The sequence below is a fragment of the Aethalodelphis obliquidens genome, unplaced genomic scaffold (assembly GCF_003676395.1).
Source record: "Aethalodelphis obliquidens isolate GAN/ISIS:26980383/991018 unplaced genomic scaffold, ASM367639v1 scaffold7, whole genome shotgun sequence".
NCBI classification, from domain to species: Eukaryota; Metazoa; Chordata; class Mammalia; order Artiodactyla; family Delphinidae; genus Aethalodelphis; species Aethalodelphis obliquidens.
In genome coordinates this window covers 55,161,393-55,189,243 of record NW_020837951.1, presented here as the reverse complement: position 1 = coordinate 55,189,243, position 27,851 = coordinate 55,161,393, and the positions used below count along the sequence as shown (strand labels likewise).

General features: G+C 35.8%; 1 protein-coding gene across 4 annotated transcripts in view; it reads right to left on the bottom strand.

The window, feature by feature from the left end:
• The window catches only part of JAK2 (Janus kinase 2), a 161,472-nt gene that overhangs the window by 27,932 nt on the left and 105,689 nt on the right, over window positions 1–27,851 (bottom strand). For all 4 annotated transcript variants that reach the window (XM_027105794.1, XM_027105795.1, XM_027105796.1 and 1 more), the window contains 8 exons: window positions 20,618–20,763; window positions 10,254–10,575; window positions 9,352–9,471; window positions 7,358–7,515; window positions 5,182–5,293; window positions 3,087–3,273; window positions 2,274–2,401; window positions 617–751 (listed from right to left, as the gene is read on the bottom strand). In XM_027105794.1, coding sequence (XP_026961595.1) covers window positions 617–751; window positions 2,274–2,401; window positions 3,087–3,273; window positions 5,182–5,293; window positions 7,358–7,515; window positions 9,352–9,471; window positions 10,254–10,575; window positions 20,618–20,763 — 1,308 coding nt within the window. The remainder of the gene's footprint in view (window positions 1–616; window positions 752–2,273; window positions 2,402–3,086; window positions 3,274–5,181; window positions 5,294–7,357; window positions 7,516–9,351; window positions 9,472–10,253; window positions 10,576–20,617; window positions 20,764–27,851) is intronic.

The window sequence follows — 27,851 nt, the reverse complement described above, 5'->3', positions numbered from 1 at the left end:
TTTGCCTTGAACTTCTGGGTATGGCTGTTGAAGATCACAATCACCAACACTGTGGTGTTCTGGATTAGAACAACTCTTCGGCTTCTATGTTTCACATTATCTTCTACTAACATCCTTTAAGACATTTTAAGTATCATAAATGTTTGTTACATCATGTTTGGTGATATCTTACTATACTAAGGACTTTGGCAACTGGCAGCTGGGTTTCTGTTGGCTAGCATCTTTGGATGATGCCCAGAGGTAACAACATTTCACCTAGAGTGCTCCTCACGTACACTGCCTTTCAACTTTTTTTTAAGTAGGCGAAATTATAGAGGAAACCTGTGGAACCCATGAAGCTCTGGGGAGCCAAATTTAAAAGCCACTGCTTTAGTATATACAAAGATGTAATAATACACATAACACAATGCTTAATATTTAGTTTGGAAATTAGTTATTATGAAAAAATTCCATATTTTTTTAGACCCACCAGAATACATCCTCAGAAAGGTTCTTGACATATATACTTATAAAAATTACAATTTTGAAAAGCTGCATACATGAATGTGTTGTGTACATATGAGAGCATATCTTTAAATATCATAAACTACATGAACTACAAAAGGAATATACAAACCTCTGAATAGTTTCTATGTGCTTTATCCAGAACTTTTAAAAGAACTTCTGTTTCATGCAGTTGACCATAGTCTCCTACTTCTCTTCTTACACCTTTAAAAATTTTGGTAAAAGTTCCTTGGCCAAGGCTTTCATGCTTTAACAGAAAAAATGGAAAGAAAGAATGAATAAAGATGGAGAAAGAAGTGGGAATAAGGAAATATGTTCAATGACAAACAGTCTTAAAAAATCCACTAGTACTTCTTGCATATCTTTACAGAATAATTGTTGAAAGACTGCACTCTGAAGCAGGGCTGCCTGCAATCTATTATTATTAGTTTTGTAACGTTAGTCAGGTTACCTGGCAACTCTCTGCTTCTTGTTACTCACATAAGGATTCATATCTTTATAATTCTGGATAATTCTATCTATTGTCTCCTTAAGGAACTCAGACATTAGTTGGTTTTGCTCATTCTACTCTCCATGTCCCTTAAGTTCTGTTTCATAACTTCCATTTCTTTCTCCCTCTCTGCTGCCTTTGAATAATTTTCAGATCTAACTTTCAATTCACTAGTTTTCTCTTCAACTATGAGTAACTGCTTTTTAATTTGTTCATTTTTTTAATGTCAATGAGTGTATTTTTCATTTCTATACTTCCCCCCCCCCACCAAATCTTTTTGGGCTGTTTTGATGTCTTGGTTTTTCCCATGTTTTCAACTCCTTTTTTATTTTTAAACATATATATATATATATATATATATACACACACACACACACATACACACACACACACACATATATATATATATATATATATATGTATTTTATAATCTCTATCTGAAAAGTCTGTTATATGAAGCTCTTGAAGTATAATTTGATATTTGTCGGTCTTCTGACTCTTGCTTAATCCGGAATTATTTCTCTGTATGTTTTAAAATTTTCAATTAAAAGCTCATGTTTGTAGTCATTTTAACTGGGAATCTTCGGTGGCCTAGATTAAGAGTATATTCTTCCAAAAAGATTTTATATTTGCTCTGCCAACCACCACAGGGTGTTACTCGGGGAATACCACTTGTTAATTTAATTTATTGGCTTAGGGTTTCTCAAACCATGCAGGTGATATAAAGAAACCCAAACTCAAACGTTTATAATTACAAATTCTCAGGACAGACTTTTTCATAACTAAGAGCTCAACTAAAACATACAACACTCTTCTCTTTTTGCTAGCAGGTGAATTTTTCACAATCCAAATATTTTTCACTGAGGATGTATTTACGTGAGGGTCCTGGTAATCCTGATCCCCCAAAATGTTCTGTGGCCAAACATCATCTCTTATGTACTACTTTGTTTTCAGTACCTTCCTTGAACTTCCCTTACTTTCTTGAGAACTTGAGAATTAAGATACTTTTTTAGAGGAAGACTTTTAATTTTTAATTTATTAAAAATTTTTTTAATTCCTGAAAAGAGAATACAATTCCATTCTTAAAATAATTAACTTAAGTTCGGTATCACATTTTCACAAGAAATAAAAATATGTGAACTGCTATAAAATTTTTATAACATAGGTTATAATAAAAGAGTTCCAAATGTCATATGAATGTAATGTGGGTTAGAAAATGAAGAAAACAGTTGTTGTTTTAAAAAGACAAAAAGACAATAATCAGCATCTAATGACTTACAAATATCAGATCTTCATTTCTGATTTTGTGGAACACCATTTGGTTCACATTATTATGCCTCTGTAATGTTGGTGAGGTTGGTACATCAGAAATACCATTGGTTCTGAAGACTAGAAGGTTTGATTTATCTGTTTAAAAAAAAGGACAGAATGAATGAAAAAATATATATATATATAAAATCAAAACACACTGAGGATATAAATTGCTCCAAAGGGATAAAATAAAATGTGTTCTATGTACAAGAAATGCTTAACAGCCTCTTATTGTTCATTTTTTTTCATAGAAAATTATTTTAGGAGTTTATTCATTGAACTTTGATGTACTCTAACCACTTATTTTATATATTCAAAATTATAATCCCTTCCTTAACTAGTATAACTTTTCAGGAACTTTAATAATAATTTTAATATGCCTGTTACTTTAAAGGATTTCCAACCTTACTATTTTTATTTTAAAAGATAATTTAAAAGAAATTAAAATTCTAAAAGAATCTGAAAGTTTTTACTTAGAATAACATATGAGAATTTGGTACTGAGGTCTTTCAGTTCAATAAATAAGTGACTTATTGATACCATGAAATTATTTTTTTTAAGTACATTTTAGAATTACAAAACTTTAAGTCACTTCTAGAAAACACAAACCAAACTGAACAATTCTATTAGAGGATGCCTGTACAACATACCAGGAAAAAATTAATTTGTTTTTGGAGCTTCCTCTTTCCTATTTCTTTTGAAATCAACATGCTGAAAATAGCTCCCACCATATACACCATCCATGGCCAATATTTTAAAAATAACTAGAAATCTATTTTACCTTTTGGCTTTGGGGGACAGCATTTAGTAAACTGGAAAATTATACTGTCTGAGCGAACAGTTTCCATCTGATAGCAATTCAAAAGATCTTTAAGATTACTGAAGTTCTTCTTAGTACCAGTGAGGTTGTATTCTCCATTCTCATTTTTTGTAATCAAACAGTGCTTATATTCAATGACGTTTTCTCTCTATGTAAGTTTAATTATAAAGAGAGGGAAGGAAAAATCTCAACGGTCATAATAGTGATTACTGTGACAAAAATGATATCACAAAACAACCAAAAGAACATTTAGACATTTGAACCATGAATACCAGCATAAGGTGAGAGAGGCGTTTGGTTCCTCAAAAAGGCATCTAATTACAACTGCCTAGCCTACAGAAATGGCTTAAAAGTTATTTTATTGAAAGGCAAGGAAGAAAGCAATAATAATAAACAATAATAATACCATCCTTAACAGCATTCCACCATTTACAGAATAAAGTCTAAAACTATTTTAGCATATAAGGCCTTCCATAAGCTGGCTTCTGCCTCCATCCCCAACCTCAACTCCTGCCACTCTCAACATACAACCCATGCTCTAGCTACATTAGGTGACCTAAAATTTTTCAAGCAAATGCCATGACGTTTCATGCCTTGATAACTGTACATGCTGTCTCTCTACAGAATGTACATCCTTTCCTTTTGAGCAATGTACTTTTTATTCAATCCTTAAAACTCAGTTCAATTTCCACTTTTTCTGTGAAGTCCTCCCTAACTCTGACCCCATTCCATAAGCAAAGGTGACTACCTATTGTGCCTCTACTGTATTTGTTAATGATGTCTAATATGGCAATTTTAATATTTTTCAGTTTTTCAATGTTTGTCTTATGTGCTCTATTATGAACTTGCTCAACCATCTATTTTTTGAACTGCTTCTTATAAACATATTCAACTGACTTAGAACCATTTTTACAAAATTGACTCATTATCTCCAGTCAGTCTCAAGTGCTTCCTACTCCAAAGGACCTTTCTTAATAATTGTAATCCCTTCTCTTATTGTCAATATTTGCTTACACTGGATATACTGGGTAATAAACAATACTCGATTTAGTATTTTCTGGTATACTTTATTTTTGTTTTTCCAAAAGATAAATTTCTTGAAGCAGAGTTATAGCATAGACTCCCTGATATTTAGCCCTCATATTATGCTGGGCAAATACAGTAAATATAAAAAATATATGCATTTTGATATGATAATTGAATATAATAGACTGTCATATATGACAGTAAAGATACTGTGAAATTAGGATAGATTATCAGTATTTTACAATATTAAAGTCATGGAGCAACCTACTTTATGTATTGTATTTATGGACAATTACTCCACTTTACATATGCTAAATATAAGATGACTGCTTTTTATAAAAATTAAAAACACAATCCTTACATTCTCTAATTTTAAAAAGATAAATTTTGTAAGCAGCTACAAAGTTTCTCAAGATTTATACCATGAAACTGCCTTATAAGTGATAGTATCTTTTTAGATAATTTTGGATAGTAAACAATCTTAGCTGAGATCCAAAATGATCTGTATTAACAGTGAGATTTCCTTGCAGTTTTAAATTTAAAACATACATTGTAGATCATTATTCTTAATATTGGAAAACCACTAGTTAAAAGTGCAATAATGTCTCTTTCTTTGTTATTACCCTATTTCACTCTAATCCTATAACCATTATCTGTAAAAGGAAAGTTTACTTCTGATTTATTTAGTTCTACATGTTTTGGTAAAGATATGCATTTTTGTGAAAAAAGAAACTTCAAGAGACTTGATGAAAGTTAACAAACTGGTAACACCCAAACATCAAAAAAACAAATTCCAGAAGATAGTAAGATATTACAAATAATTTTTAACATAAGTCCTAGAAATTATATCTTGTTTATGAAGAATAGCTGAGGTAAATTAAGTTTACTTAATTGCTAGTTATCATATCCAAAGCCATCATATCCAAAGCCATCATTCTGAGTATTAAAAAGGAAATATGGTAGATATTACAAAAGGGAAATTATATGCACTAAATAAAGATGTTACCATTAATTAGTGTGACATACTAACCTCAACAGCAAAAGTCAGAAAATATTTATTAAAGTCCTTAGGACTGCATCGAAGTACATAGAGTCCAGTCTGATTACCAGTTTTCTTCAGTTTACTGATGGCAAAATCCATTCTAAAGGTAAAGAAGTAATTTGCATGATAATGTAGCAAGAACCATGACATTATGACCAAAATGTCATCTAAAAGTCGAAAGTCAAATCTAAAACTCTCAGAATTTTTAGAAGTCTCCTCTACTTTATATTTTTATCAATAATCTTACAAGGAAAAATATTAAAGTACCAAGCTATTTTGCAATAAATTCAAACCGATTCAAGGGGCAATTATATTGCTTTAAAAACAAAAGGTATTATAAGACATACAAAATCACAAAGAACAATTCATTCATATGAATTTTCTGCCTTCTGATTTCAAATTTAGTATTTTAAAAACCATAATCTCGGGCTTCCCTGGTGTTGCAGTGGTTGAGAGTCCGCCTGCTGATGCAGGGGACACGGGTTCGTGCCCCAGTCCGGGAAGATCCCACGTGCCACGGAGCGGCTGGGACCGTGAGCCATGGCCGCTGAGCCTGCGCGTCCGGAGCCTGTGCTCCACAGTGGGAGAGGCCACAACAGTGAGAGGCCCGTGTACCACAAAAAAAAAAACATAAACTATACAAACAATATGTCATAAAACACTCATGTCTCTTCTACCACAGCAATTGCTAATATAAAAATTTGTGCATCTTTAATATAATACCAAAGTCTAATAGAAGACCCATGACAAGCAACAAAGACTACAAATTTTTAAAATTTGCTACATGTTTAACTGAAGCTGCACATCTTGAAAGAAATGCAATCTACATGAAAGCAAGAGTTATCTGTTTCACTTATTACTGTATTTCTCATACCTAAACCAGTGCCTGGTGCATATCAGGTACTCAGTAAATGTTCTACAAATAAATGAAAGAATGGATGGATGGATAATGAATGAATGGATAATGAATGAATGGATGTAGGATTTTAAAAAATACTGAATATGTAAATTATAGAATGTTCAAGTAGTGCAACTTTTTCATATCAACCGTACTTCTTAAACAGACATTAGGTATAGGCCAAATCAGTCTTAAATACCAGTCAGGACATGATTTCTCAAATAGTTAAGGATAGGTTAAGGTAAAAAACGTATGCTCAAAATCCCAGATTGTTTCTTCTGCTCAAGTCCTTCAGACCTGGTGCCAATCATAAAGCACATCCTGGCTGAAAGATAACTAGGACTTGGGGTAAATAGATGTTGTGCATGATAGCTGGCTTTATCAGTGTTAAAGTAAAGGTTTACAACTGTGTGTATCAACACGGTAGCTAGTAGCCACATGAAGCTATTTACAGTTGACCCTTGAACAACGTGGGTTTGAACTGCAAGGGTCCACTTATTCGCAGATATTTTTCAATAGTAAATATTACAGTACTGCACAGTCTGTGGTTGTTTGAATCCAAGGATGCAGAGGAACCACTGATACAGAGGATGGACTATAAATTATATGTGGATTAACACCTTGTGTTGTTTAAGGGTCAACTGTAAATGTAAAGTTATTAAAATTAAATTAAATTAAAAATTCAGTTCCTTAGTTGCACTAGCCACATTTTAAATACTAAATAGCCACATGTGGCTAGCAGCAATTATTAAACAGCACAGATATAGAACATTTTCATTTTCATCACTGTGGGACATACTGCACAGAACTAGTCTAGAAATATGGACATCATATACATTTTGTGTTCAAAGCTTTCAGTAGAAGGAGATGGATTATCCAAAAATAATGATGATTATCAAATTTTGCACTGTGGCTCCTCTGCAGTATTTCCAAATTAATGAAACATAAATTGGAAGGTTTTAAAAAAAATTAACACCGAAGAATTAATTAAACACACCTAGGGAACTAAATATCAAACTTATACAGCAAGTTAGTATTATAGATTGGGATACAGATGGTAAGTTATATTCTAAATAATTCTAATTATTATGTAGTCTGATTGGAAATAGGCTTTCATTAAAAGAAAAACAATTTCTGTCAGATTAAGATAATATTTCTTTCCTAAACTTCCTAAACCTAGGTATATCATTCTGTTGTGTAAACTCTTCTATGTAAATACCTCATTTACTTTAAAAAAATTTTACTTTTAAAGTCTGTATTACTCACGAAATTGGGCCATGACAGTTGCTTTGTATATTTTCAAGCACCATTGGAGGTGCTACTTCTTTACAAAGATAATGATGTGCATCTGCAGTTAACCTGTAATATCCATCAATTAATGACACAAAAGACAAAGCTTCTCTTAATGACATAAGTTCAATTTCCTAAGAGGAGAAAAGAAAAAGAAGAAAATTATTTTCACTCCATGTTGTTAGATAATTCTTCTAAATTGGTTTCTTCTAAATTGCTCAAATGTCTTTTAAGGCTCCCAATTACCCAAAGAGAATTACAGATTCTTGTGTCCGATATTTAAGGCCCTCTCAAATATGAGTTTATCATGCCTTTCTAGTTATAGTTCACTCTACACCCATAATTTTATTGTATTTTCCAATACACCTATTAGACAAATGTGCTAGTCATCTTAATTATAAATCTATCTAATCTGATATAAAAGTTTGTATTAATTAGAAATACTGAAAAAAGTTGAAGGTATGATCAACTCCCAGAAAAACAAAAAGTTGTATGTACAAGAATGGACATGTGATCACGATATAATGCTTGGCTCAGCAATATTTAGTCACAATGAGAACACAGAGTATGGACTTATATCAAAAATTATAATAAGGAGAGAACTGTGGGAGGTATCTGAACTACAAAAGGTATCTAGCTAACACAAATAGGCCATAAAAATAGGTACTATAAAAGATACCATAAACAATGTTAAAAGACTTGGCAAACTGCAAACCTGTACAACAAAGGATTAATACCTAAGAAAAGGAAGGCATGCTGACGAAAGTGAGTTGCAAGTTTTATAATTTTGGTCATAAAACCCTGAAATGGCCTGGTAGGTAAGTCACGTAGATACTTAAGTTAAATAAACAAATAACATTAATATGACGTTTAAGCCCCAAGTACAAGAAATATCTGAGTTAGAAAGAAAACAGAGCCAGAAAAATAAGCAATTTAAGAGCAGAGTATAAAGGAATTCATTTCTTCCCTTTCAATTAAAGTAAGTGGGGTGTCTGAAGCTATTCTGTTTTATTTTATTATTTTTTTTTGGCTACGCCATGCAGCATGGGGCATCTTAGTTCCCCAACCAGGTATTGAACCCATGCCCCCTGCAGTGGAAGCACAGAGTCCTAACCATGGACTGCCAGGGAATTCCCTCTGAAGCTATTTTAAAAAAGAGAAGGGGTTAATCTTTTAGAGTCAAACATGTCTCACAGTTTGGGTAGGGATCACTTGGGATTGGTTTACATTTTGTTATATAAAGAGGTGGTATGACCAGAATTACGTACATCTCTATTGGTAAAAAAGATTATACAGTTGTTCCTCCATCCCTCTGTATCTATCTCTCCCTCCACAGATACCGAAATCCGTGGATCCTTAAGTCTCTTATATAAAATGACATATTATCTGCATAAAACCTACTTACATCCTCCCATATACTTTAAATCATCTCTAGATTACTTATAATACCTAATATAATGTAAATGCTATATGAATAGTTGTAAGTTCAATGTAAATGCTATGCAAATAGTTGCCTGTACATAGTAAATTCAAGTTTTGCTTTTTGGAACTTTCTGGAATTTTTTTTCCTGAATATTTTCAATCTGCGGTTGGTTGAATCTGTGGATATGGAACCCACAGATACAGAGGGTTGACTGTAGTGAGGAATGAGCATTACAACAGGGAACTAGCACAATTGAGGCTGGGGGTGGGGGAGGAGAGGGCAGGAGGTAACTGGTGCTTTTTCTAATTATGAAAATGACTGAAAAATACATTAATGTACAAGATAGTCTACGGGAAGATAGTGTTGGTAGTGATACAAAAAGATAGATGTAATCAAAAAGCTTACTAAATTGTTGTTTATGTTTACAGCTCTATTTAAAACTATAATCAACATCCCTACAAGAAAGTAACTTTGGTATTAAGATTCTGAAATACTTATTTCTGACAACTGTAAGACATAACCATTATTAATGATAAAGCAAACTTACTAGACTTTTACCATCTTGCTTATGAATAGTTACAATTCTGCTTTCATTTGAGCCTTCTTGGTTTGCTTGTTTAATACTGACATCAATAATATCAGGAAAATCACAATATAACTGTAAATCCTGTAATTAAGAGCAGTTGATATTAAAAACAGGTAGAATTTATGGAGCCATTTTAAAACAAGACTCTTATGAAGGAGATTTCATTCCAAATTCTTTTTAAAAAATATTGATACCAATAGATTAAGCATTAAATGGGATTCTCTCCCCCAATAATGTAACCCTAAAACTACACTGTATCTTGCTTTCACTTAAAAATGAGAGCATTAAAGGGTGCCAGGAATCTAAAGAGTGCTATAGTACCCTTCAATCCAATCAACATTAATAGAAACCATTGCCAGAAAATTGAGTTTACCAAAGAATGAAGATAAAAAATATATATATATCAGATAACATCCTAAGAACCACATAGATATGAACAAACTTAAAATTTGTAATGCAAACAAAAACTAAATTATTTAACAAGTATACATCATAAAATCAATGAAAATTAATCTTTTTGAACTAATTAAATTTCATGATTGTGCTTCATACTATCAATAATAGTAAAAGGAAAAAAGGAAGCAAAACTACCTTAAACATCACTCTTAGAATTCAAGAGTGAAACTACAAGAACACCATTACTAATTATTTAGTCATAAAAAATTAAATAAAATGCCATTTAAGAACAATGGGAAAAGAACAATAGGGTATGACCTTGTTGGCATCACGTTATTAAAAACTTCCATTTGTATCAATGGGAGAAGAGAAGTGCAAGACCATGTTTCAAATGACTAAAAGTACTTTGCTTCTACTGCCATTCTACTTAAATTAACAAAGAATGAGAACATATCATTGAGGATTACCTGTTCTGTCAGTGTCTCACTTTCTTTATGTTTCCCTCTTGACCACTGAATTCCACCGTTTCCAGTTATTATAATGGTTGCAAAAATCTCCTCACCTGAAGGACCTCTTCCAGGTTCTTTTACTTCAAATTGCTCTGTGTAGAAGGCAGACTGAAGAGTTTCCAGATTTATAAGATACTTAAGTTTCAAGTTTCTGGCAGTGGCTTTGCAATGGCTGAATTGCTCAATAAATCTGCGAAATCTGTACCTTATTCGCTTCCTTGTCAAAATATGATAGTCTTGGATCTTTGCTCGAACACATTTTGGTAAAAATGTCTTGTAGCTAGGGGTAAAGAGCACACACAAGAGCAGAACAAATTGGAAAACAAAATTAAAAGAGAAGTCACCAACTTTCTCCATAATAAGTAAACAGCACAGTAGTCAAATGGAAAAAAGTGACACAGCCACCATCCATATAGTATAAAACCTTAAGGTTTTGTTTGATGATGTGAATGCCTTTACAAATTCTGAGTCACCATAAATTTTTAGAGCAAGAGATGTTAATTTTCTTCCATAATGAAATGAAGACATAGTCTAGTTAACATTGGAGTCTAAAAATTTATTTTCTCTGATTATCTTATATACCAGTTTTTGGCTGTACTCTAAAATGTATCTGAATTCTGGAAATTGTTACATTTTGTTAGATGCTACCGATATACATTAGGTAAACACACTTCTTTTGTATGCATTATTTTTCTCAGGCAAGCTTCAATAACTCCTAATAATTCCTTTGCAATCAAAACATTCCATTTGGAAATGTTCTGAATCTTTTGTACTTCCATCTCTATGTAAAATATCCTAAGGAAGGTAGATAACTTATTTCTCTCCTGCTCCAATGTCTCACAAATGAAAAACATTTTATTTCTGAATGTACAACTATATTAAATTTCCATGCCTTCACATATGCTAATCCTCCTTCCCATCACCCATCTCTTATCTGGTTAGCTCTTACTCATTCTACAAGTCTCAGCTCAAGCATCATCAAATCCAGGAAACCTTTCTGGACCTCTATAACCTCGTTAGATGCTACTCCCTTTGTATGACAGCATTCTGTGCACCATTCCATAATATCACTTACCACATTCTACCGTACCTGAGTGATGGAGCTGGCTAATGTTTAGAGATTATTGTTACATTTTAAGGATTATTTGTTAAATAGCACTGATTATTAAACAGTGATCATTAAAATTTAACTTAAATAAACTTACAAATTAAGTATATTTAAAATATAGGTAACGATTACTCAAAAGGCATCACTTCCTAATTATTTTACATTTTTAATTTTATTTTACATTTTACTACTATCTATGCTTTTGAGGTATAAATGTCTATCATATCCGAGTGGTGGAAAAGGTTTGCTATTCCTCATCTCTTTTCAATTCCGCATTCAGTAATGTCAGGTTGATACTCTGAAACTGGCCACAGAGAGGGTTTTTAAACCATGGATATCAGCAAAAATTACAAACAAATCAGACTTTTTTTTTTTTTTTAAGAACTGGTTGTTAAACATTTACCAGCATACCACTGCTTACTTACTCCCTTTCCCTCTCTACCCTAATCCACTTAAGGAACTCTCAGTTTTGTACTCAAGTAGCCAAAGCTGCTGGAGAAAGTCATTTGACAAGGTAGATAGGTTGCATCATAAATTCGTAATCACCAATTTCAAATAGGCTTTTATCACTGCCATCACTTTTATGACATTTCTCTGTTTAATTAATTTTCCCAAGTACCACAACTATGTCAAACCCTCTCCAAAATCCTCAAACCTCCTAGCTTTCTTTTGCCTTAAACCTCAGCTACATTTCTCTTCACTTTCGGCAAATGACTTCACCTCTTTCTTAGGGAGAAAAAGTAAAAAAAGCTTCTCTAAGCAGAGATCCCTCAGTATCTTGCTAGCAAACTTTCATACATCTGCATTCATTCTCTCCTCCTTCCCACTTGTTACAATAAATAAGGTATAAATCTGTTAAAGCCATTCCTTTGACATGTACTTACCTATACCCCCTCTTTTCCTCTAATATATATCCACCCTCTGGGGAATTTTACCCTATATATTATTTCTCTTCTATCCACAAGTTTTAAAAATACTAATGTTCTTCCTATCTTAAATGTAAAATTTCCTTATCCCTCATCTTCCTCCAGCTACAGCCTATCTGGCTTCTTTTTGAAGTTTATATAGCCATTTCTATTTTCCTTCCTTCCATTTACTCCTTAACTCACCCCAATCTGGCTTCTGTTCCATCATTCCGTAGAAACTTCTCTTGCTAAAATCAAGAAAAACTTCCATGTTGCTAAAACCAAATTCCTTGTTCATTTTACTTGTCATTTTTCAGCAGCATCCAACACTGTTGATCATGCTCTCCTTCAAACTGTCTCCCCTTAGCTTTCCTGATTTTCTTCCCATCTCTTTGGCTACTCGTCAATCTTCTTTACAGGTTCAATCCCCTTTAGCTGGTGATAATTGTTGGAGTTCCTCAAGACTTAATTATGGGCCCTCTTCTCTTCTTATCTACACTTTCTTTCGCACTAGATACTCTATATGCAAATGACTGTGATATCTCTAGCTGTAGCCCAGATCTCTAAGCTCCAGACCCATATCTTCCACAGTCAAGTCAATTTACCCTTATAACATGGATGTCTCAAAAGTGCCTCAAACAATGTGTCAAACCAAACTCATGAGTCCCCCTAACGTCCTCCCCGAAAGATCCTCTTACAGCATTCCCTATCCGAGTACACAGCACTACAGTTCCCCTATTTCCACAAGCCCTAGAAACTCAGGAAATCATCCTCATACCACCTCTCTATCAACCCCCACTATTCAATCCATCACCATTTTCCTTTGATTTTACCTTCTAAATATTTCTCTAATTTGCCCATTTTCCTCATTATTAACCCAATCAACTGCATCTCCTGGAGGAACTACTGCAATGGCCTTACTCTCTGGTTGACCCACATTTCCATTTTCTCTTCCAACCCTCTGATTTGTTTTCTACACTGGTGTGGAGTCACGGGGATCTTTTAAAAACACAAATCTAATCTTTTTACCCTTGCTTAATACTCTTAAATAGTTTCTTAGTGTTCTTACCCTTATCAACACGTTGCTAAGGTTCTACATAGTCTAGTCCCTGCCTCATCACCTACTAACTCTTTGAGCTCTAGCCATACTGACTCTCTTCATTCTTCCTATGGTCCCTTCTGCTACAAGGCCTCTTCCATGAGCATCTACTCTCCACCTCCAACACTTACCTCTCTCCACCCACTAAATTCTACTCATTTTTCAGATATCAAAAGTCACACTCCTTTCCTTTTCATGGCAATTATATATTTGTAGATAAACAGATATATAAAATTTAATGAAAGTCTTGATAGGATATAGGAGAGCCTCAGTAAGTGTAGGGGAAAAAAACTGAAAAGGTTTAAAAATACAATCAGAATACAAATGATTCCTACTTTATCTACTTCTGTCAAAAACTTTAGTTATACCAAGAGCCTTAATAAATTTGGATTACAATTTACATAAACACCAATGGCTACTTGATTTAACAAGGCTTTGAAAGCTTATCTGGACATAAAAAGAAGAGTTTAAGATAACAAACTACAAGTCTTTCCACTTTGATCCCTGGAATAAAGGACCAGACATACATCCTTTGCTAACACCACAGTAATGTATGATTTCTTAAATATAGTGAATCCACTTTGATGTCATGCTATCCGAACCAGACTTGTTAGAAACACTAAAATTTTTCAAGAGACATAGTTGTTAACTTTTGAAGCATAAAAGCATTTTTCCTGATGTTTTTCTTATATTGAATTTTTAAAGTAGCCTAAAATTCAGGTTCTAAAAGTTCTGAAATTAAGCCTTGCCTTATTATACTATTTTTGTACCATAAAATGAAACCTGCATCTTATTATTACAATTGGAGTAGGCCACTGGAAACTCTAATATTTGCTTAGTTGTCTAGAAAGGGAGTCTAGTGATATGAGGTATATAATATACCTCAGTTGCTATGTAAGTGGCCTTGGCCCTGGCCTAGTGTTTGCAAATTCAGCAGGGTCTCCTTTAAACTCTTTCCATTTTCCAGCTCTCTTCTTCCCACCCTTTAGCAAACCTAGGATTTTAAAGAGCAGATGGAGAATGAAAACAGAAAAATCTTATTTGTTTCCTTTATTTTCTGCACTCCAATACCTAAGCCACAATGTCCAATTAGGAACTGGCATACAAAAGAGTAAGTATCTTATACATACACATGCACAAAGAGATGTACAAAGACATATTGATATATACAGGTACATATGTACACACAGAGGCATGTGCTCACAGACACAGATGCACCTAACACACAGGCACAGACACACAGAGATGTTATCTTACACGTATTTTTTTTTTAAGTCTGGGAAAGAATATGTTTTTAGTTATACTAGTCAGAGATCCATACTCTACTGGATATTTCTAGGAACAAAGAAGCTTATTTCATTCTGCCAAGAACTAATCATTCATCTGTTCTTCCATTATTCCTGAAAATTTTAAAAATGAGTAGAGTTCCTTGATTATTTCTCAGAAATGAGCTGGAAGTGAAAATTCGGAAAACATCAGTGAGTTAAGTTACATTAAGAAGTCAAGCAAATCAAGCATGTTTTTCCTTCAGTAGAGGCATAAATTATTTATCTAATATTAAAATATCATGGTACCAAAGACAAAGGAAAATACAGATAAATTAGATTACTTCAAAATTTAAACTCTTGTGCTGCAAATAATACTTTCAAGAAAGTGAAAAGAATCCACAGGATGGGAAAAATATTTGCAAATCATAAATAGGAGAACCTATATCTGGAGACCTGTATTCATAATATATAAAGAACCTTTACAACTCAATAAAAAAATTGAACTGTACAATTAAAATGAGTGAACTTTATGATATGTAAATTATACCTGAATAAAACTGTTTTAAAATATCATGAAATCTTATCAATATAATGAATATCTTCACAGTTTTAAAAGTAAAATAAAGGAAAAATGATGCAGAATTTTGCAGATGCATTTATATCCTGGTAAAGATAATCAGAGAAATACAATTTTTAAACATTCACTTGTTTTAGGACACTAGGTTTTGGACAATATTATGGTCTCCAAAGCATAAGTGTTCTATCATAGCTTAAGCCTAGAGATGGCTTCATATTTAAAAACTCATTTTCAGTGGCTCAAAGTTTCTGTTCTTCAACTGTGTTCCTTTCAATTCCTTCAGTTTCTATTTATTTATTTATTTATTTGCGGTACGCGGGCCTCTCACTGTTGTGGCCTCTCCCATTTGTGGAGCACAGGCTCCAGACGCGCAGGCCCGGCGGCCATGGCTCACGGGCCCAGCCGCTCTGCGGCATGTGGAATCTTCCTGGACCGGGGCACGAACCCGTGTCCCCTGCATTGGCAGGCGGACTCTCAACAACTGCACCACCAGCAAAGCCCCTTCAGTGTCTATTAACGACATCTGAGATACTCCTTCCCTCACTCCATTCTACTATGGTCTTGCTGTAGCAGGTATTCAATAAAAAGTTGTTAAATGAATGAATGAATGAACGAATGAATAAGTTACTATCCTAAGAGGTGTTTGTCTGTATTTTAATAAAGATCAAGGCATTAGTGGAAAACAGAAATGTTTTCGTTTTTCCTTTAGATGTTGGAATCTTCAAGACACCTCATTGAGTTCCTGAAATCATACCCTATGGCCTGCACCCTTAGGTTAAGGACTACCAGACATCTGAAAATAAAACAAGAATACCTAAAACCAAAGAGGGAAACACAGAAACTGATAACCTGTAAATTGGGTATTTAACTGTTTTGAGGGCACTCAGCAAAGGAGGGACTGAAGCCAGTTATTGAGAAAAGGATTTCTAGGAATAAAAGGAATTTTAACCAGATCATGACGTCCTCAAACTTCTAATCAGGTAAGCATATAATATGTAAAACAAATGTTTAGTCTTCAAACTTCAAAAAAACAATCAAAGCATTCTTATAATAGTCATATATACCTTTAAAAAGAGTGGAAGTTTTATAGCCATTAAAGCTGGGCTGTAGGAGTAGTGTTTCAAAAAATCATATAGGCTTGACTGTCAGAATTCAACTTGCAGAAGAATAATTTGGAGAATGTGGATCACTTGTATAAGAATCTGCTGGATCTGTTATAAGATGAATAAGGTCTAAGGAGCTAATGTAAAACATGGTGACTATAACTGATAATACTGTAGTCTATTATTGAAATTTGCTAAGAGAGTAAAACTTAAATGTTCTCACCAAAAAGAAAAAAAAAAGAAAAATATGTGAGGTGATGGATGTGTTAATAAACTAGATAGAGGGAATCGTTTTACAATGCATATGTATATATACCATGATGTACACTTTAAATATCTTAACAATTTTATATGTCAAATACACCTCAATAAAGCTGAAATTTTAAAAAATCTCCTACAACACTTGTAAAAATTCATATTTGTAGGCATCACCTCAGATTTACTAATTCCAACTTCTTGGGTTAGAGCCCAAGAATCGTCTGTTTTAACAGGCACCTCAGGTGATACGAATTCAAGTAAAATATGGAGAAATACTGACTCAATTATTTATACAATTTGTGCTTACCAGAAATTATGTCTCCAGGTGCTTTTTTCATTCCTTTGAATTTACCTAGTCATTTCAGAATGAATGAACTAAATAATAAATAGGTGTTGAACACCTATTGAAACCAAGCAGAACCTTGTGGGCTCCCACCCAAGTACAAAGGCTCCTCTTGTATATAAAAAAGCTTAAGTCTCCCAGGACTCCCTCAGTCACAAAGAGCAGGCCCAAGAAATTAATAATTAGGACAATAGAGTCACAGAACCTTTCAGTGTCTGATGTACATTCCTGAGTTGTACAGATACTATAACTGCCACCAGAGGGGAAGAGCTAACTGCATGATGACCAGACTGTGACCATGACATAAGCTGCTCCATCTTGAGATGTACTGAATCTATGGCTAGCACAATTCCAAGAACCAGCCTCAAGAGAATGGGAATAACACTATTGCTCTTAATCATCTGTATCTTTGTGGGCTTCAAAATAATTGTAGCTTGTTCTACCCGTATATGTAAGTGGGCAACTAAAATTGCCAGCAAAGAGATGCTACAGACCCATGTTGACATCTTCTACTCTAAGAATACAGCACACCCTATGTCAGCATGAAGAAGTTACAGAAGACAGACCTTCACCCATAATCCCATAGAAATGGAATGATGTCTGACAGTGGGGATTTGTAGGCAGCTCTTTGCAGGAAGCAACCCTTTGCAGGAAGCAGCTCTCTGCAGGGGACCCCTTTTGTATTGCCACTTTAGCAAAGCTATATTTTAACTAGCCTCCAGCCCAAGCACATCTTTCAAATCTTTTGATCACCCAATGCCTCGCCTAACCTGTTGATACTTTTCTTAGATTTAAGAAGAAATGAAGAATAAGTAATTAAGAGATGATAAGCTCTTTTTCCCAGCTTCCCCTTCAGGAATCTCATGAGCAAACTGTGTGAAAAAGAAAGCATCTAAAGAAAGATCACTAGGAGTCGACAAACTCACATGCAGTGGGAGATGGTGAAGAATGTGACTCCTGCCTCAATGACAGACTGAGATTACTTCCCCTTTCTCCCTTTAAAAACTTTCATGGCCGAGCAGAATATTTGGAGGTGGTTGTGGGACACGAATCTGCATTCTTCCCAGGTTGCTGGCCTCCAGAATAAAGCAATCTTTCCATTCCTACAAGCACTCGTCTCTCAAGTATTGGCTTTCAAGCAGTGAGCAGCCAAACCCGAGTTCAGTTAACACTATGATATTTTCTGTAGTACTCCAACTCTTTCAGTAATTTCTTTTAATTATACAATAAATAAGTACTCAGAATGTAATGTACTACAGTTAGCATTGCTGTATGGTATTACTTGAAAGCTGTTAAGAAGGTAGATCCTAAGAGTTCTCATCAGAAGGAAAAGATACTTTTTCTTTCTCTTTTTTTTCCATCTACATGAGATGATGGATGTTAACCAAATCTAATGTGATAATAATTTCATTATTATGTAAGTCAAGTCATTTTGCTGTACACCTTACATTGTTACAGTGCTATATGTCAACTATATTTCAATAAAACAGGAAAAAGAAAAAGGAAAAAATAATGATTTCTTTTATCTCACAAAGTCCGCGTTACATAAGGAAGAAAAGTTACTCATACAATACTTAATTATTATGAAATCAAAAAATAAAATACCTAGGAGTAAAGTTACCTAAGGAGGTAAAAGATTTGTATTCAGAAAACAATAAAACACTGATGAGACAAAATGAAGATGACAAACAGATGAAAAGATATACCAGGTTCTTGGACTGGAAGAATTAATACTGTTAAAATGACTATACTACCCAAGGCAATCTACAGATTCAATGCAATCCCTATCAAAATACCAATGGCATTTTTCACAGAACTAGAATAAATAATTTTAAAATTTGTATGGAGACACAAAAGACCCCAAATACCCAAAACTTTTTTTTTTTTTTTTTTTTTTTTGCGGTACGTGGGCCTCTCACTGTTGTGGCCTCTCCTGCTGAGGAGCACAGGCTCCGGACGCACAGGCTCAGCGGCCATGGCTCACGGGCCCAGCCACTCCACGGCATGTGGGATCTTCCCGGACCGGGGCACGAACCCGTGTCCCATGCATTGGCAGGCGGACTCTCAACCACTGCGCCACCAGGGAAGCCCCCAAAACATTCTTTAGAAAGAAAAACAGAGCTGGAGGAATCACTCTACCTGACTTCAGACTATCCTACAAAGCTACAGTCATCAAAACAGTATAGCACTGGTACAAAAACAGACACACAGAGATCAATGGAACAGAAAAGAGAGCCCAGAAATAAACCCACAGACTTATGGTCAATTAATCTATGACAAAGGAGGCAAAACTATACAATGGAGAAAAGACAGTTCTCAGCAGTGCTGGGGAAACTGGACAGCTAGATGTAAAAGAATGAAATTAGAACATTCTCTAACACCACACACAAAAATAAACTTAAAATGGATTAAAGATCTAAATGTAAGACCGTATACTATAAAATTCCTAGAGGAAAACGTAGGCAGAACAGTCTCTGACATAAATTGCAGCAATATTTTTTTGGATCCATCTCCTAAAGCAAAGGAAATAAAAGCAAAAATAAACAAATGGGACCTAATTAAGCTTAAAAGCTTTTGCACATCACAGGAAACCATCAACAAAATGAAAAGACAACCTACTGAATGGGACAAGATATTTGCAAATGATATGACTGATGAAAGATTAACATCCAACATATATAAACAGCTCACACAACTCAACATCAAAAAATAAACAACCCAATTAAAAAATGGGCAAAAGAACTGAATAAACATATTTCCAAAGAGGAAATGCAGATGGCCATCAGGCACATGAAAAGATGCTCAGTATTGCAGATCATCAGGGAAATGCAAATCGAAGCCACAATGAGATATCACTTCACACCCATCAGAATGGCTATCATCCAAAAAAAAAAAAAATGCATAACAAATGTTGGAGAGGGAGGAATGTAAATTGGTGCTGCCACTGTGGAAAACAGTATGGAGGCTTCTCAAAAAATTACAATTAAAACTACCATAGGACCTAGCAATTCTACTCCTGGGTATACAGCCAAAAGAAACAAAAACACTAATTCAAAAAGATACATGCACCCCTATGTTCACAGCAGCATTATTTACAATTGCCAAGGTATGGAAGCAATGTAAGTGTCCACTAACAGGTCAATGAATAAAGAAGATGTGGTATATACATACGTACGTACATACATACACACAATGGAAGACTACTCAGCCATGAAAAAGAATGAAATTTTGCTATTTGCAGCAACACGGATGGACTTGGAGGGCATTATGCTAAGTGAAATAAGTCAGATAGAGAAAGACAAATACTGTATGGTTTCACTTATATGTGGAATCTAAAAAATACAACAAACTAGTGAATGAAACAAAAAAGAAGCAGCCTCACAGATATGGAGAACAAACTAGTGGTTACCAGTTGGGAGAGGGAAAGGAGGAGGGGATACTATAGGGGTAGAGGGAAAAAAATGATTATGGGATTATATGAAATCATGTGTTTGGAACTTCTGAAAATTGTAAAGCACTATAGAATTTAAAGAATCATTCAATAAAAACAAAAACAACCCACACCAAAAAAAAGTATGGGCAAACACAGAAAACACAAATAACTTATATAAAAACTGTAACTGTTCATATTTATGAATATGGATTTACATAAGGAAATTACCTGACAGAGCTATAGATGTCCAGGGGCGTCTGATCCTTTTCTTTGGCTATTCTCATCATATCTAACACCGCCATCCCAAGACATTCTTCCTGTGTTTCATGAGTAACAGGTACTTTTATCCATCCATGCAAAAAATCATGCCTCCACTAAAGTAAAAAGAAAAGAAATTTAGAAGAAAATATCTCATTAGTTTCACTATCACAGTTTAATCTACTGTTGTATTTTAACCTATAATGTAATTTCCAGAATATATGCATTTAAAAAGAACAAAAACTCCTCCCTTGATTTTGAAACATTTTGCCATAAAATTTTAGTATAAGTTCTTTTGCAAATTGAAACTGATTTAAATTGGGTTCCCAATTATAGAATATATTTATGACATCAATCTATTCACTGCTTATATTTTCAATTATAACTTCTACATCAAAATTACCTAAATTAAAACAGATATTAATTAAATATGTACTGAGTTCCAAATATGCTCAAAGCATTCTACTAAGGACTGTTTTGGCCTTAGTAACATGTGGCCACAGCCTCCAAGGAGACTAAAATGTAGGAGGGACGTGAAACAAGTAAACAAAAAATTATAATGACAGACACTGTATAGTAAGTACCACACAACAGATACCTTAGGAACATAAAAGAAATTGAGATTATATCCAGTAGGGGTAATTAGGGAAGGTTTCACAGAAAATTTTAAATTTCAGGTATTCTTTGAACATGAAGACATTTTTGATGAGCACAAAAGAGGATGAGGAAATAGAAGAAATGACACAAAAAGAAAGCACAAGGCATGTTCAGAGATGTGAAGTAGTTTGGTTGGGGCACACAACTGTAAGGGAACAGAGTGAATTAAAACCTGGAAAAGTAAGTTGGGGTCAGACTGCAGGTACCCTTCAATGACTTGATCCTAGAAGCAACACAGAACCATTTTCTTAAAAGCATCTGTTTCTTTTTTTTTTTTTTTAATAAATTTATTTATTTATTTTTGGCTGTGTTGGGTCTTCGTTGCTGCATGCGGCTTTCTCTAGTTGCGGTAAGCGGGGGCTACTCTTTGTTGCAGCGCACAGGCTTCTCATTGCGGTGGCTTCTCTTGTTGTGGAGCATGGGCTCTAGGCGTGCGGGCTTCAGTAGTTGTGGCTCACGGGCTCAGTAGTTGTGGCTCGCAGGCTCTAGAGCGCAGGCACAGTAGTTGTGGCGCATGGGCTTAGCTGCTCCACGGCATGTGGGATCTTCCCGGACCAGGGCTCGAACCCGTGTCCCCTGCATTGGCAGGCAGATTCTTAACCACTGTGCCACCAGGGAATTCCCAAAGCAGCAGTTTCTAAAGAATCTTTTCTTAAAGCATCAAGCCTGTTTCATTGGTAGAAGTAGCAATGACAGAAGTGCTTTAAGAAACTAAAGTATTCAAGGAGACTCTGTAAGAGGCTGCAGTAACGGTTCAGATATGAGATAGTAAGGATCTGATGTAGAGAACAGAAGACAGTAAAAGAGTCTGAAAAAACTGCTAACTTCCTAATTATATATAAAGAATGAAGAAAAGAGAAGTTCCAAGATTTTGATCTGGATGATTTAGGGACATGGATAAAATCAGACTGGACATGTAATGGGGAGAAAGAAAGGGCTAGAAGGTTAAAAGCACCAATATTCTAAAAATAATAGCAATTTTCTTTATAAGAAAGGTAAAAGCCATAATATTGGCTGAAATACCAACCAAGGTTTAAACTAAATAAGAGAAATAAAGGATCTTCTATATTTTATATAGGTATCTCCCTTCTTTGCTATGAAAACATCTCATGAAATTAAAGTTTTACATGAATTAAAAAAATTTTACTAAAAGAAATAAATACGCATTTAAAAGTATATTTGTTTAATATAATATGATATCACTTATAGGTAGCATCTAAAAAACAGGGTACAAATGAACTTATCTACAAAAACAGAAATAGAGTTACACATGTAGAAAACAAACTTACAGTTACCAGGGGCTAAGTAGGGGAGGGATAATACAGGAGACTGGGAATGACATATACACACTACTATATATAAAATAGATAACTAATAAGGACCTACTGTATAGCACAGGGAACTCTACTCAATACTCTGTAATGGCCTATATGGGAGAATAATCCAAAAAGAGTGGCTATATGTATATGTATAACTGATTCACTTTGCTGTACCTGAAACTAACACAACATTGTAAATCAACTATACTCCAATAAAACAATTTTTTTAATATATTTAACTTTCTATTAACAAATTAGAAACATTTTTGTATAAGAAAATATATTACTTAAAAGACACAAACCATGAAATAACCAGTATTAACCAAACAAAGGCCTAAATGTTTGTAATACAAAATTAATTCATAGAAGGAGTTAGATTTCTTTTTGCTCAATTTCAAATACTTATTTCACCACATATTTGAAAATATGTAAGTAAGTCATTCTGATTAAGAAAGAGCTACAGATTAGTAATGACTAGGTAGATTATTTTTAATAGCTTGCTTTTGTTTCATATACTATGTAGGACCAGAGGATAATAAATTCTGTTTATGAGGATATTCTGTGGAACTCATGACCCAAAGATAAAATTAGTGAGAGCAGTGCTAACAAGATAATCAACCAAATATCCATTAGAGAAAAGTTACAAATGAAATACAGTCCCAAATGCCAAAGCATATTATCTTAAACCAGCCTTCTTACTTCCTACAGTATGTATCAATAAAAATTTTGTTTAATTAAAACTGTAGAAAAGTAGTTTTTCATATGGGTAGCTGAAAACAACATTTGAACCAAGAAATTTTATCTGCATTCAGCCAGAAAAATAAGAAAACAGTTACAGTCACAGAATCAAAGATGAACCAAGAAAGAACACAAAGTAAATATCCACTTTTTGGCTGAACATACATGAATTAATTAAAGGTTACTCACATGGCAACAGTATATTTATTGGCTGAGTAGACAAAGTTGATGATATAAAGACAATCTTCAGTAGAAAAATGAATTTAAAAGGGCCATCTCGGGACTTCCCTGGTGGCTCAATGGTTAAGAATATGCCTGCCAATGCAGCGGACATGGGTTCAAGCCCTGGTCCGGGAATATCCCACATGCCACGGAGCAACTAAGCCCGTGAGCCACAACTACTGTGCCTGCGCTCTAGAACCTGTGAACCACAACTACTGAAGCCTGCACGCCTAGAGCCCGTGCTCCGCAACAAGAGAAGCCACTGCAATAAGAAGCTCGTGCACTGCAATGAGGAGTAGCCCCCGCTCACAACTAGAGAAAGCCCATGTGCAGCAACGAAGACCCAACACAGCCAAAAAGGACCATCTCACTTTTAGCTTTTATTTGCTTACTGCTTCCAAATCTATCTTTCTACAATACTGTCTTTTATACTGTGCTTTAAAAACTTTAGTGGCTGAACTATTTTTTCAGTTATTTTATAATGTCAACGTTTTCTTACAATCTGGTGATATCACTGATCCAATCTGCTATATTTAGTCTATAATATGCATAAAGTCTAACCTGATATCAATACAATCTGAGAATAAGTTAATTATTACCTTATTTATTTTCTAGGCATGGATTTAGAGAAATAGAAACATTAAGTAATAGAAAATTGCATGTGGTAGTGTGTAGACACAATTTAGGATTCTACTGTGAAATTATTTTGCCATCCTAAATAAGAAAATTCCTCCTAGGAAGACAAAACTGGAAATAACCCATAATTTTTCTAGATCAGAAGTATGAGGGGGGACCTTGAAGATGGCGGAAGAGTAAGACGCGGAGATCACCTTCCTCCCCACAGATACACCAGAAATACATCTACACGTGGAACAACTCCTACAGAACACCTACTGAAGGCTGGCAGACCTCAGACCTCCCAAAAGGCAAGAAACTCCCCACGTACCTGGGTAGGGCAAAAGAAAAAAAGAAAAAACAGAGACAAAAGAATAGGGACGGCACCTGCACCAGTGGGAGGGAGCTGTGAAGAAGGAAAAGTTTCCACACACTAGGAAGCCCCTTCGCGGGCGGAGACTGCGGGAGGCGGAGGGAGGAGCTTTGAAGCCGTGGAGGAGTGCACGGCAACGGGTGCGGAGGGCAAAGCGGGGAGATTCCCGCACAGAGGATCGGTGCTGACCGGCACTCACCAGCCCGAGACGCTTGTCTACTCATCCACCGGGGCGGGCGGGGCTGCGAGCTGAGGCTCGGGTTTTGGTTTCGGACTGAGCGCAGGGAGAGGACTGGGGTTGGCGGCTTGAACATAGCCTGAAGGGGTTTTTGCACCACGGCTAGCCGGGAGGGAGTCCGGGGAAAAGTCTGCACCTGCAGAAGAGGCAAGAGACTTTTTCTTCCTTCTTTGTTTCCTGGTGCGCGAGGAGAGGGGTTTAAGAGCGCTGCTTAAAGGAACTCCAGAGACGGGCGTGAGCCGCGGCTAAAAGCGCGAACCCCCAGAGACGGGCGCGAGCCGCGGGTAAAAGCGTGGACCCCAGAGACGGGCGCAAGCCGCGGCTAAAAGCACGGACCCCAGGGACAGGCGGGAGACGCTAAGGCTGCTGCTGCCGCCACCAAGGGGCCTGTGTGCGAGCACAGGTCACTATCCACACCCCTCTTCCGCGGAGCCTGTGCAACCTGCCACTGCCAGGTTCCCGGGATCCAAGGACAACTTCCCTGGGAGAACGCACGGCGGGCCTCAGGCTGGTGCAACGTCACGCCGGCCTCTGCCGCCGCAGGCCCACCCCGCACACAGTTACCCTCCCTCCCCCCACGGCCTGAGTGCGCCAGAGCCCCCGAATCAGCGGCTCCTTTAACCCCGTCCTGTCTGAGCAAAAAAAAGACGCCCTCCAGCGACCTACATGCAGAGGCAGGGCCAAATCCAAAGCTGAGCCCCCCAGCTGTGCGAACAAAGAAGAGAAAGGGAAATCTCTCCCAACAGCCTCAGGAACAGAGGATTAAAGGTCCACAATCAACTTGATGTACCCTGCATCTGTGGAATACATGAATAGACAACGAGTCATCCCAAATTGAGGAGGTGGGCTTCCAGAGCAAGATCTATGATTTTTTCCCCTTTTCCTCTTTTTGTGAATGTGTATGTGTATGCTTCTGTGTGAGTTATTGTCTGTATAGTTTTGCTTCCACCATTTGTCCTAGGGTTCTATCCGTCCATGGTTTTTAAAATTTTTTTTCTTAATAATTTTAATTTTAATAACTTTATTATACTTTACCTTCGTTCTTTCTTTCCTTCCTTCCTTCCTTCCCTCCTTTAGACAACGAATCATCCCAAATTGAGGAGGTGGTCTCTGAGAGCAAGATTTATGATTTTTTCCCCTTTACCTCTTTTTGTGAGGGTGTATGTGTATGCTTCTGTGTAAGATTTTGTCTGTATAGCTTTGCTTCCAACATTTGTCCTCAGGTTCTATCCGTCCCTTTTTTTTTCTTTTTCTAAATAAGTATTATTTAATTCAATAACTTTATTATACTTTATTTTATTTTACTGTATCTTCTTTCTTTCTGTTTTTCCTTCTTTCCCTCCTTCCTTCCTCCCTCCCTCCTTTCTTTCCTTCTTGCCGTCTTTTCTTCTTTACTTCTTTCTTTCTTTCTTCCCTCCTTCCTTCCTTCCCTCCTTTCCTTCTTTCTTTCTTCATACTTCTACTAATTCTCTCTACTTTTTCTCCCTTTTATTCTGAGCCATGTAGATGAAAGGCTCTTGGTGCTCCAGCCAGGAGTCAGGGCTCTGCCTCTGAGGTAGGAGAGCCAACTTCAGGACACTGGTCAACAAGAGACCTCCCAGCTCCACATAATATCAAATGGCGAAAATCTCCCAGCGACCTCCATTTAACACCAGCACCCAGCTTCACTCAACGACCAGCAAGCTACAGTGCTGGACAACCTATGCCAAACAACTAGCAAAACAGGAACACAACCCCACCCATTAGCAGAGAGGCTGCCTAAAATCATAATAAGGCCACAGACACCCCAAAACACACCAACACACGTGAACCTGCCCACTAGAGAGAAAAGATCCAGCCTCATCCACCACAACACAGGCACTAGTCCCCTCCACCAGGAAGCCTACACAACCCACTGAACCAACCTTAGCCACTGGAGACAGACATCAAAAACAGCGGGAACTATGAACCTGCAGCCTGCAAAAAGGAGACCCGAAACACAGTAAAATAAGCAAAATGAGAAGACAGAAAAACAAACACCAGATGAAGGAGCAAGATGAAAATGCACCAGACCTAACAAATGAAGAGGAAATAGGCAGTCTACCTGAAAAAGAATTCAGAATAATGATAGTAAGGATGATCCAAAATCTTGGAAATAGAATGGACAAAATGCAAGAAACAGTTAACAAGGACCTAGAAGAAATAAAGATGAAACAAGCAACGATGAACAACACAATAAATGAAATTAAAAGTACTCTAGATGGGATCAATAGCAGAATAATTGAGGCAGAAGAACAGATAAGTGACCTGGAAGATAAAATAGTGGAAATAACTACTGCAGAGCAGAATAAAGAAAAAAGAATGAAAAGAACTGAGGACAGTCTCAGAGACCACTGGGACAACATTAAACGCACCAACATTGGAATTATAGGGGATCCAGAAGAAGAAGAGAAAAAGAAAGGGACTGAGAAAATATTTGAAGAGATTATAGTTGAAAACTTCCCTAATATGGGAAACGAAATAGTTAATCAAGTCCAGGAAGCACAGAGAGTCCCATACAGGATAAATCCAAGGAGAAATACTCCAAGACACATATTAATCAAACTGTCAAAAATTAAATACAAAGAAAGCACAATAAAAGCAGCAAGGGAAAAACAAAAAATAACACACAAGGGAATCCCCATAAGGTTAACAGCTGATCTCTCAGCAGAAACCCTACAAACCAGAAGGGACTGGCAGGACATACTGCAGAGATGAAGGAGAAAAACGTGCAACCAAGACTGCTCTACCCAGCAAGGATCTCATTCAGATTTGATGGAGAAATTAAAACCTTTACAGACAAGCAAAAGCTGAGAGAGTTCAGCACCACCAAACCAGCTTTACAACAAATGCTAAAGGAACTTCTCTAGACAAGAAACACGAGAAGGAAGAGACCTATAATAACGAACCCAAAACAATTAAGAAAATGGGAATAGGAACATACATATCGATAACTACCTTAAATGTAAATGGACTAAATGCTCCCACCAAAAGACACAGATTGGCTGAATGGATACAAAAACA